The following is a 12,653-nucleotide window of genomic DNA, read 5'->3' as shown; positions in this document are numbered from 1 at the left end:
GGGGGGTGGGTGTCTGAGCCTAGGTTACAAAGAAGTATGGTCAGGAAGGGGAATTTTGCTTGTCTTCTTGTATCCTTCCACACTGTTTATCTTCGTAAGTGTGTAATTAAAAATACAACGTTAATGTGATTATTGGCACACCTCCTACAAAGGAAGAAAGTCTATTCAAATGACAATTACATTTTTAGTTGATTCTACAATTTCAAGGGATCTTTTTTAATCCCTTAAGAGAATATAAATCTTCATTGCAATGACCAGACTATAAATCCCATGAGTTTCCTGCCTTATGCTTTGACAGTGTATTTGGTTTACCTAGCACATGCCTGGAACTGTGTAGAACTCACACTCACTGCATTAAAAAAAAAAAAAAAAAAATCACATCTGTGTCAGGAGAAGTTTTGTTTTAAATAAATACATAATTTTTAGATGCAAAGGGAAAATAAATCTTCCTATCTGCCTGCCTAGACTAATGCTTCATAAATTGTGATCCACGAAGGAAGTAATGAAATCGTGGAAGCCATTTTAACAAATGAAAAAGTCCAGCAGAGGTACATTTACCGAGAATAAAGCTGCCCAGGATAATGAAAGTGCCGGGTAGTTTGGGGTGATTTTGTTGTTGGCAGTTGATGTTCTTTCTTCTCCGCTTTTGTCTGGAATTGCAGCAGACACTGTGGTGACTGCTCCTCTTCTGCAGAGCCAAGGTTTAGCGCAGCTGTTGGACCAGGAAGCTCTTGAACCAGCCCAGCTTGGTGGGTTGAGACTCATGGGCATTCCGCAGGTGACAATTCTTCCTATAAACAAGAAAAGGGATTTGGTAAATAACGACTAGGAGAGCATGACACTCAAGTCTTGAGCGGTTTACTCCCTTCCAAAAGAGAACTTACTCAATTTACAACCCACAGGGCAGAGGGCAGGGGGGAACAGGAAATCATATATTCTTCAGAATCTCTATCTGGTTCTATATCATAGTCTCACTGGCCACTTTGTAATGTTTTTATTAAAGTATAAAGAAAAACAGCATGCCATGACCTGAACGAAAGATAAAGTGTTGTTTTAAATATCATCATTAACTCTGGTATAAGAAAGAGAAGAGTTTCCTCACCCCCCAGGAATCTATGACCAGGCTGTGTCCACCGGCTTGAGCATCAACCAGCCTCTCCTCCTACAGATCTACTACTACAAAGGAAACACAGGGCTGCGACTTTCCAAATTCTTAACAATTCAAGTCAGTAAAAACCTCACTAGCAGAGGGCTGAGAAACCAGCGCGAGTAACATCTGATTATTACTAAATGTCTTGAGTAGCAAATAAAAGGATCTTCATCAAAAAGTGGTTTTGAACAATATGTCTGTAAAGTTCTCAATCTTATACTTAAAAGAGACAATCAATCCATGTAGGGCCTGGTAAGGAAAGGGAGGTGCTCTTGACCTTTGGCTCCAAAGTCCCGTAAATCCCCTTAGACAACTGGGGGAGGAGGCTGACTGTACCCAGAACCGAGCCCCCTCCCCGCCCCCAGGCTCAGGGCCGCCGAGAGACTTGTCCTCAAGTAAGGGTAGTTATTATGCTGAAACATGATGGGCAGATGAGCTTGGAAGTTCTTTCCTTTCCTTTTTGCCCTTTATCTACTTGATGATCTGTGGGGAGTTTAAAGATGAAGACTGCTTTGGGAAAGTGTCCTAAAAATTATAAGACGAAGGCTACTTTACCTCTGAAATGGGACAGCCAGGAATAGGGTGCATAGAAAACAGCATAGGGGCTTCCCTGGTGGCGCAGTGGTTAAGAATTCGCCTGCCAATGCAGGGGACATGGGTTCGAGCCCTGGTCCGGGAAGATCCCACATGCTGCGGAGCAACTAAGCCCGTGCACCACAACTACTGAGCCTGCGCTCTAGAGCCCGCAAGCCACAACTACTGAGCCCGCATGCCTAGAGCCCATGCTCCACAACAAGAGAAGCCACTGCAATGAGAAGCCTGTGCGCCGCAACAAAGAGTAGCCCCCGCTCGCTGCAACTAGAGAAAGCCTGCGTGCAGCAATGAAAACCCAACGCAGCCAAAAATAAATTAAAAAGAAAAAAGAAAACAGCATAAATAAGGCTCCAGCCCTACCTGGTGGCCAGCAATGCATCTAACCACTGAAACTAGAAATTTACCAAACTTGCAGAGATGTAGCATTCCTAACTGAAGGGGGATGGGGGTGTGTGTCCATATGTTATGTTAAAAGGACACTAGGCAAAATAAGTATGATCACACGTTCAGTCTTTGGCAATGCTTGTGTTTTACAGCTACGCTCTTAAAAGATGACCAAGAAGAACTGATTTCCTCTCTATTGTGGAATTTGTCCCTAACTAAATGTTAGGAGAAAGTTGGCTGTTTATAACACATATAAGTATATTAACAGCAACAGGACTTCACAGAAAACCCTTGCAAAGAGGAGGGTCTAGAACGGCAGAAAAGCCTCTTAGATAAATAATTTTTTGGACAAGTATGTCTCAAATACCCAAAACTTGAGGATATCTTTTCAACAAATGGCTGCCAAAGGTGGGGTTGGGTGAAGGTAAAAGGTACAAACTTCCACTTATAAAATAAATTAGCCCTGGGGATGTCACGTACTGCATGGTGACTATGGTTCATAATACTACACTGCATATTTGAAAGTTGCTAAGAAGGAAATCTTAAAACTTCCCATCATAAGAAAAAAAAATTTATGGGCTTCCCTGGTGGCGCAGTGGTTAAGAATCCACCTGCCAATGCAGGGGACACGGGTTCGATCCCTGGTCCGGGAAGATCCCACATGCTGCGGAGCAACTAAGCCCGTGCACCACAACTACTGAGCCCGCGCTCTAGAGCCCGCGAGCCACAGCTACTGAGCCCACGTGCCACAACTACTGAAGCCCGCGCGCCTAGAGCCCGTGCTCCGCAACAAGAGAAGCCACCGCAACGAAGAGCAGCCCTGCTCGCCGCAAATGGAGAAAGCCCGCGCACAGTAACAAAGACCCAATGCAGCCAAAGATAAATAAATATTTTTTTTAAAAAAATTGTAACTACATGTGGTGATGGATGTGAACTGGACTTCTTGTGATCAATTCACAAAATATACAAATATTGAATCACTATGTCATACACCTAAAATTAAGGTAATATGTCAATTATACCTCAATTAGAAAAACATTAGAAGATGATATCACAAAGTTATCAAATGGATGAGAGATTTGAAGAAGATACTTGAACACCAAAAAAACAACAACAACAAGGTATTGATACGTAGACCATGTAAAGAATTGTTCCAAATAAATAAAAACTGGATGGAGATCGCAACAGAAAAAGGGACAAAGAACACAACTATGCAATTCACAGAAAAGGAAAATAAGTTACTTACAAGTACATGAGATGATCTACTTAACTACTGAGAATCATGTATTAAAACAACAAGATACAGAAAAACAAAGTCAGAGGACTGATACTACCTGACTTCAAGACTTACTACAAAGCTACAGTAATCAACACAGCGTGGTACTGGCAAAAGACTAGACAAATAGATCAATGGAACAGAGTCCAGAAATAGACCCACACTAATACAGTCACCTGATTTTTCACAAAGGGAGCAAAGGCAACACAATGAAGAAAAGATAGTCTTTTCAACAAACAGATTTAAAAAAAAGAATCTAGACAAACTTTACACCCTTCACAAAAATTAAGTCATAATGAATCAAAAACCTAATTTAAAATGCAGTACTATAAAACTCCTAGAAGATAACATAGCAGAAAAATTGAGATGACCTTGGGTTTGGTGACGCCTTTTTTTTTGGCTATGGTATAATTGACACATAACACTATATTAGTTTCAGTTGCACAACATAATCATTTGTTATTTGTATACATTGCAAAATGACCACCACAATAAGTCTAGCTATCATCTGTTACTGCACATAGCTACAAATTTTCTCTTTCTTATTTTTCTTGTGATGAGGACTTTTAAGATCTACCTTCTTAGGAACTTTAACATGCAATTCAGTATTATTAACTATAGTCACCACATAGTACATAACATCCCCATGACTTATTTATTTTATAGGTGGAAGTTAGAACCTTGTAACCCACATCACCCATGTCTCCTACTTCCCCTAAACCCCCAGGCAACCACCAGTCTATTCTCAGGTATCTATGAGCTTGGCTTTTTTGATTTTTTTTTTTTTCAGATTCCACATATTAGTGAGATCATATGGTATTTGTCTTTCTCGGTCTCACTTATTTCACTCAGCATAATGTCCCCAAGGGCCATCTGTATTGTCATAATTAGCAAGCTTCCATTATGTTTTATGGCTGACAGTATTTCATTGTATGTATTGATGATGACTTTCTAGACACAACACCAATGGCACGATCCATGAAAGAAATAGTTGATAAGCTGAACTTCATTAAAATTTTAAATTTCTGCTCTGTGAAAGACACTGTCAAGGAAATGAGAAGAAAAGCTACAGACTAGAAGAAAACATTTGCAAAAGACATATCTGATAGAGGACTTTTATCCAAAACATACAAATAACTCTTAAAATTCAACAATAAGAAAACAACAGATTTAAAAAAGAGAAAAAAGATCTGAATAGACACCTCACCAAAGGAGATATAAAGATGGCAAATAAGCATAGGAAAATATGCTTCATATGTCATTCCACATCACATGTCATTAGGGAAATGCAAATTAAAACAGCAACGAGATACCACCACACGCCTATGAGAATGACCAAAATCTAAACACTGGTAATGCCAAACACTAGTGAGGATGTAGAGCGGCAGGAACTCTCATTCGCTGCTGATGGAAATAGAAAGGGGTCCAGCCACTTTGAAAGACAGTTTGACAGCTCTTTACAAAACTAAACATACTCTTACCCCACAATTTAAGAGTTTCATTCCTGAGTATTTTCCCCAAAGGACTTGAAAACACAGGTCCACACAAAAGCCTGCACACAGATATTTATAGCAACTTTATTCATAATTCCCCAGACTTGAAAGCAACCAAGTTGTCCTTCAGTAGGTGAACAGATAAATAAACAGTGGTCCATCCAGATCATGGAAATGAGCTATCAAGCCACAAAAAGACATGGAGGTGACGTCCCCCCCCCAAAAAAAACAAAACCAGGCAGTGGAACATCAAAAGATTACTGGTAATTAAAGGAAAACCAGGTATCTCAAATTAATGAATTTAGCACTTTTCTATGTATGGGAAAATGCAAGAGCCTGGGCTTACTGAAGTTATTCCTTTGATGGGCACCTTGACTATCTAGGGCTGTTACCAGCGGGACAGCGATTTCCTCGGTTCTTGCCCACTTCAGGGAGAGAATTCAGATGAGAGACCTAGAGCAGTTTTAAGTAGCAAGGAGTTTTATTAAGCGAAGAGAAGGTGTGCTCCCGAGAAAGGATGAGAGCAGGCTGTCTGCGCCGCAATGGGGGGTAGGTTTGGGTTTTTTAGAGTGGTGGTCCCTCCCTGTGTACTGTGTCATTTGACTGACAAGTTGATTGACAGCTTTAGGTTATATAACTTTTTTCCTAGTGCGCAGGCACTTACCCACTTACTTACTTAGCTTAGCACTTAGCACTTAGCACTTACTTAGCTTGACGGCCACTGCATCCATTGTTTACTGAAATGACATCCTTTGTCAACAGAGGAAACTTAAATGCATTTACTAAGTAAAAGAAGCCAATCTGAAAAGGTTACATAGTATATGATTCCAACCATATAACATTCTGGAAAGGGCACAACTACGAGAGAGTAGAAAGATCAGTGGTTGCCAGGGGTTAAGGGGGAGGGATGAGTAGGGTGAGCACAGAGGTTTTTAGGGCAGTGAAGCTCTTCTGTATGACACTGTAAGGGTGGATCCATGTCACTATACATTGGTCACAACACCAAGCGTGAACCCTGATGTAAACCATGGACTTTCTCAGTGCTAGTTATATGTCAGTGTAGACTCATCTCTTTCGAACAGATTACCTCTCTGGTTGACTGAAAAAAAAAAAAAAATGCACAACGTGAGTTGTGAGTTAAGTTTTATTCGGGGCAAATGAGAACTACAGCCCGGGAGACAGCCTCTCAGGTAGCTTTGAGGAACTGCTCCAAAGAGGTGGGGGGAAGGGCAGTATGTATGTGATTTTAGTGAAGGGGGTACGTGCCGTCAAGCACACATTTAGGCAGAAGGTTGCTGCTAGTCACAAGGAACAGATGTCACCGTTAATGATTTCAGTGCTTTTCTAGACATGAGGAGATGCAAGAACTGGGCTCATGAAATCTTCTCCTAAAAATATCTAACTATTTGAAGGCCTGTTCTGCCAGTTTTTCCCAGAGCACAGAGGGCTTCACCCCTGATCTCCACCCTGAACTCCTTTCGGGGGTGCTGAAGGTCAGTGTCTGCAGTGGCTCGTGACTGCAGAGGCAGATGGCAGTGCCAGTTGGTAGTTGGCACTCTGGTATAGGATGTTTGTAGTTAGGGAGGCTGGGCAAGTGTGTGGCAGGGGGTTTATGGGAACTCTCTGTACTTTCTGCTCAATTTATCTGTGAACCTAGCCTCTTCTAAAAAATAAAGACTATTAGGAGCGGGGTGGGAGTGAGGCAACTCTCAGCCAACTGCCCACCTTGAAGTTCTAGAAGAGAAGCTTGACCATTGATAGAGATTTGATGGAGATGTCTCCTGAAAAAAAAAAAAATGCACAACCTAAAAGTTAAGAATTATGTTTTATTTGGGGGCATTGCCGAGGACTGTAGCCCAGAAACAGCCTCTCAGAGAGCCCTGAGGAACTTCTCCAAAGAGGTATTGGAGGAGACAGGATATATAGGAGTTTTTGCTGAAAAAAAAATGTAGTTGAGCATCAAAAGACTACCACTAATAACAAAAACCAGACATCTCAAGTTAATGATATTAGTGCTTTTCTCTGAATGGGAAGATGCAAGAGTCTGGGCTCACTGGAATTATTCCGTTGATATGCACCTTAACTGTTGTGAAATGAAATTTGTATTTCATCGCAAGACAAGAAAAATTTAAACACAAAAAGATTTTCTGTGCCCTTTGGCCTCCTCTCTCCCCTCTGCTGTGCATCGTGTATCAGCAATACGCACCAGCCAAGCTCCCCCATCGGCAGAAATACCCGCTCAACCATAAGGAGCAACATTCTCCCAAGATTACTGGGACAGCTCTTTAAAAGATAACATTCCTTCTTGATCTCCATAAGGGAGTCACATGGCCTTTAGATCTGGATTGTGTAAACTCTCAATAATACCTCATTTGATGTACAGCCCTGTGTCAAAAAAAAAAACCATATAACTGTGCCTTGACTTTTTCTTTTCTTTTTAGTTTTATTTTTTTGGCTGCACCATGCAACACGTGGGATCTTACTTCCCCCACCAGGGATCGAACCCACACCCACTGCAGTGGTTGTGTTGCCCTTTTGCTTACCCTTGGCGGAAAATTGATCAAGAGCTTCAAACTCAAAACAAAAAGGACCACCGCAAGACAACCATTTTTTTTTTTAACCTTCCGGTTACTATTTCCAAAACTTTTCTATGTATTTGCTCTAAGTCTTGTGTTGCTTAGGATTTTTTTTTTTTTTTTTAGTGCTGAAAAATCTTCAGTCCAGGGCATGCATGGGATTTATAGCACAGTCTTAAATTTCCAAGCTTGATACTTTTGACCCAGATTAACTAACCTAAAGCTGTTTTCTACATTTAGAAGCACTGCCCTTAGGGAATTTCTAGACTTAGGGGCAAGGGCAGTTTTTTATGCCCCCTCTACACTGCAAAATTGGGGTTCATAACTCTACAGTTGACATGCCCACACACAATCATTCACTGCCAACTGATTCTTTAAAGGGTGCACTGGCTGAGGCTAATTTGGGGGCCACAACTGTTGGTCCATAAGGAGACTCAAGCAAGAAGTACAAAAGGGAGACTGTTCACCTAACAGATCAGAAAAAAAAAAAGTTTGCAGGTGTCTCTGGGTGAGATTGTAGGGAACTGTTGCAACTGTTAACAGGTATCCAGAAATATCTTGCCAATGCCCTTGCATTCAAAATGTGCCCAAAGCCACAAGGGACCCCCCTGAGGTGACCAGGATCAGAGTCAGTCTCTTCCCTGGAAACTGAGATGCCCTCTGCCCAGACCCCACCTGATCCCAACACGAGCCCCTCCCTGATCTGTAGCATCTTGGGCCCTGCAATAGCCTCCGATCCTGACACCCAATGATTGTCCCATGAGAGCCCATCAGCTCTTCTTACCGGGAAGGAACAAATCTGCAAGGCAGGTCAACCTGTTTATTTATCTGTAGATACTCTTGGCCTCTTTCCACACGGAACTGAGCCAACTGTCCCTCCTGACCCTCCAAACAGGAGGAAAGTCATTTATGTGTGTCTAGTTCTTCAAACTCAGAGGGCCAATGGTTTTAACAATCATCATTTCCTGGGGATGTGGGAAAGGTGGGACGGATTTCTCCTCCAAAATCCTGGGCAGGAGCTGTGCTGAGTGGTCCATGACTTCCAGGCCAGAGTACTGGTGCAATTCTCAAAGGTTGGAAGAGAGGGTGTCAGGATGCCAATAGGGTACCTGCCTAGCCTCTTCCTCTCCTCCAAATGAACTTCAATAGCATGCCAAAACGGACCTTTGCTTCCTGGTGACCTAAAGGCTGTATGGCCTCCAAAGACCCCAGGAAACACACACACCATCCTGCATTTCCAGGAGGCAGGAAGACAGTGCCCTTGACAAAGGACTTCCCAGCTCCCCTCACTGAGCCTTCGACGTGAGAACAGGGGCTGGAGGCTGGAGTCCCTCCTCCATAAGCCTGGGAGGGAGCAATCCAGCTTCTGTCCTGCGGCCTGTCCTTCATGCATTCAAGAAATCACGTGTGACTGCCCATGGTGTCAGACATTGTTCTGAGACTTGATATCCTCACTACAACCCATGCGACGGATCTTATCCTATCACAGACGGGGAACCAAAGCACAAGGCCCATGGTTCCATCGCTAAGGAGGCTGAGCCAAGACCCAAACCCAAGCAGCCAAGCTGGTGTCCTTGTCTTAGAAACCTGTCCTCAATATTTAATATTACATACTGTCTATTTTTAAAAAATCTTTTCTAGAGTTTACCTTCCAGTGGGGTAGAGGAGGAAAACGAACGGTTAGCTTGTCAGTCATGTTTAAAATGCCATGAACAAAACTAAAGTAGGTCAAGCAGAGACAGTGGGGAAGGAGAGGACCTCTGGAGGGAACATGGACCACCGGGAAAAAGGGAACAGAATCATTCAAAAAAAAATGAGAGGGAATTCCCTGGTGTTCCAGTGGTTAGGACTCCGCACTTCCATTGCAGGGGGCACGGGTTCAATCCCTAGTTGGGGAACTAAGATCCTGCAAGCCACCTGGGGTGGTCAAAAAATTTAATAAAAACAAGTGAGAAGTGTTCTTAGCAGAAGAGCAAAAATAAAAGCCCTGAAGTGGTAACAAGACGGTTTGTTTGAGGGGCAGCAAAAGAATAAGGATCTGGAGCAGAGATGCAGGCAGGTGGCAGGTTACACAGGGCGTTCTAGGTCAGGGCCAGGAGCTTGGGTTAAGTTGGCTGGAAAACTTTGGAGAATTTTGGAGTTCCTTTTGGAGGAGGGGCCATCTGATTAACGTTTTAAGAATTAAGTCTGATGGCCATCATCAAAACATCTACAAACAATAAATGCTATTTATTGACCACCATGGTGGTCAGCCACTATGGAGAACAGTATGGAGGTTCCTTAAAAAACTAAAAATAGAAGTACCATATGACCCAGCAATCCCACTACTGGGCATATACCCTGAGAAAACCATAATTCAAAAAGAGTCATGTACCAAAATGTTCATTGCAGCTCATGGAAGCAACCTAAGTGTCCATCAACAGATGCATGGATAAAGAAGATGTGGCACATATATACAATGGAATATTACTCAGCCATAAAAAGGAACGAAACTGAGTTATTTGTAGTGAGGTGGATGGACCTAGAGACTGTCATACAGAGTGAAGTAAGTCAGAAAGAGAAAAACAAATACCATATACTAACACATATATTGGAATCAGAAAAAAAAAAAAAGGAAATGGTCAGAAGAACCTAGGGGCAAGATGGGAATAAAGACACAGACCTACTAGAGAATGGACTTGAGGATACAGGGAGGGGGAAGGGTAAGCTGGGGCAAAGTGAGAGAGTGGCATGTACATATATACACTACCAAATGTAAAACCGGTAGCTAGTGGGAAGCAGCCGCATAGCACAGGGAGATCAGCTCGGTGCTTTGTGACCACCTAGAGGGGTGGGATAGGGAGGGTGGGAGGGAGGGAGATGCAAGAGGGAAGAGATATGGGGACATATGTAGATGTATAACTGATTCACTTTGTTATAAAGCAGAAACTGACACACCATTGTAAAGCAATTATACTCTAATAAAGATGCTTAAAAAATAAAAAAATAAAAAGAATTAAGTCTGGCTGAGGAGCCTACTGTGAGATGACTAAAAGAGAACCCCTTGAGACCTGATAGGAGCCTCTTTCAGCAGTTCTGGCAAGGCAGGTTGGCGCCGGGGTGGGGTGGGCGCCTGGACCACGTACAGGTGCAGGAAGGACTCAGGTTGGAAGTCAAGTTGACTGGGTTCGAGCAGGAAGTCCTTTTGGGTGGTCAGGCATCAAGGATGGCTTCTAGCTTGGGGCCTGAACCACTGGCCCAAAATGCTGGTGCCATTCATTTACTGAGTGAGGACGAGAACAGCTGTCTGATGGACAGGCCACACGCCTCTTGCAGAAAATGGCTCATTGCTAGTTTTTCTCCCCCATTTTTGTTCAATTGCTCCAAAAGATAGTCAACACTTGTTTCTGGTGTCATGCTTGCTCTAAGTACCCTATGTAAATCTCACAACTTCACATGAGGTCAGATGCTATTATCTTTAATTTAGAGCCTGAGCAGGGAGAGGGGGTAAGAGAGTGAATGTGGCTAAGGTCATAGGGCCAGAAAGCTCCCTGAGGGGATTCATTCTGGCCTGTGAACTACCAGGCTGGTCTCTACTAGGGAAAACTGTAGCCCCGGTTCTGATGGCTCCTCTACCCTCAGGAGTGAGCCCCACCTATGGTAATGCTTCATCCACCCTAATCCCACTTACCCTTCGGAGGCCAGGGCAGCAATTCTCTAAGTGTGGTGGAGAATTCCAGAGACCATTACAAGGGGTCTGTGTGAGGTTCTCCTTTCCTGTATACCTATCTGTAAGGCTGAATTTTCTTCACACTCCAACCTAAATAATGTGCAGCAGTAGGCTGAATGCAAATGAGAACCCAGACAGCAGTCTCCAATTTAGTTTAGAAGGATATGAAACTCTCAGTGCCAGAATATCACATCTCTCCTAGGTTATCTGACTTTTTGGTCAGAGCTGCATCTCAGAACTTGACTCCTAGACTCTTTTCCTTTTTCTCTCCAGACCCTTTTTCCCCCTAGCCCTTTTTCACCCTGTGCTCTGGGACCTCTTTCTAGCCTTAGGGGTTTCACTAAGGGTTAAGCTCAAGGGCCACCTCACCTGTGATGTTATCTCCAACACCTCAACTACACATCAAGACACATCAAGAAACCTCTTAAAATTTGATTCTTCAATGAGCAACCTTGGGGGGAAGGACATCAGGACTTAAAGGCAGAGGCAGAGACCAGAAACCAGCTGGGTGTTCCTTGTTAGGCTGGAGCAGAGTTTAAACCAGACCCCCTGCAGCTCTGGCTGCAGCCTCCTCTCTACCCCACGGTCCCAGGTTGGTCTGGCTGCAAACTGGCTTCCCTTCATCCGAGGAGCTACGTCGAGCGAATTCATGGCTTCCTCAGGTTGCAGCATCCCTGCACCAGAAAGCCACAGCAGGCATATGTGAGGGGAGAGGGTAAGAGCCTGAACAGTTCTCTGCCTCTTTCCAAGGTTCCTTTCTGGGACTTCCCAGCTAGGCGTCCTGGGCCTGGGATTCTCGGGAACCTCAGAACCTGGGGCCAACTGGGCTCATTCCCACATGGCGGGTGGGGAGGCCCCGCCCCAGGAGGCCAGCCCCGGCCACCTCTCACAGCCTTACTCCAGGGTCCCTAGGACCAAGGGCCGGCACTGCCAAGGAGTCTGGGGCACAGCCTGGACACAGAGGCCTCCCCGGGTGGGTGCTGGCCGAGGTGCTGTTGGTGGTTGCCCGGAGGGGATAGTTAGGGAGGGGTGAGGAGGGCTGGAGGGGCGGGAACCAGGCCGCCTGCACAGACCGGTCCAGGGCACCTGGTCCTGAGGCCTCTCAACCTGCTTGCGCCGCTGGCGGTGCCGCCAGGCCACGGACTGGAGCACCCACTTGGTCTGGAACTTGCACAAATAAGAGCCGTAAACCATGACTTCGGCGAGGTCCGAAGTTTCCAGACCCTTCATCTGCAGCACGACTTTGCTCACCTGCTCGACGAATGGGATTCGAGATCCGTCGGGGCCTGTTTAGGTGAGAAGATGAGCGCTCGGGCCCAGGAGGGCCGGGGCACTCGGGTCAGAACTGGGCTCACTCACGGAACACGGCTTCCAGCAGCCCCGTCTGCACCTGGAACACCCCGGGCTCCTTCAGGACTTCGGGAGCCCCCACCCAAGGTGGGATGTCGTTCCGCTCGGGCAGCTTTCCCAT

General features: G+C 44.6%; 1 protein-coding gene across 1 annotated transcript; it reads right to left on the bottom strand.

The window, feature by feature from the left end:
• Nucleotides 1–703: 703 nt before the first annotated feature.
• DPPA5 (developmental pluripotency associated 5) lies at nucleotides 704–12,653 on the bottom strand. The gene is made up of 5 exons (XM_059941648.1): nucleotides 12,542–12,653; nucleotides 12,291–12,468; nucleotides 11,762–11,858; nucleotides 11,144–11,169; nucleotides 704–791 (listed from the first exon to the last, which is right to left on the bottom strand). The coding sequence occupies exons 1-5, from the start codon at nucleotides 12,651–12,653 to the stop codon at nucleotides 704–706; spliced, it is 501 nt and encodes a 166-aa protein (XP_059797631.1).

This window comes from Balaenoptera ricei, chromosome 12, assembly GCF_028023285.1.
Source record: "Balaenoptera ricei isolate mBalRic1 chromosome 12, mBalRic1.hap2, whole genome shotgun sequence".
In the NCBI taxonomy this organism is placed as follows: Eukaryota; Metazoa; Chordata; class Mammalia; order Artiodactyla; family Balaenopteridae; genus Balaenoptera; species Balaenoptera ricei.
Note: the sequence above shows the minus strand (reverse complement) of the source record. Positions and strands in the feature narration are given on the sequence as shown.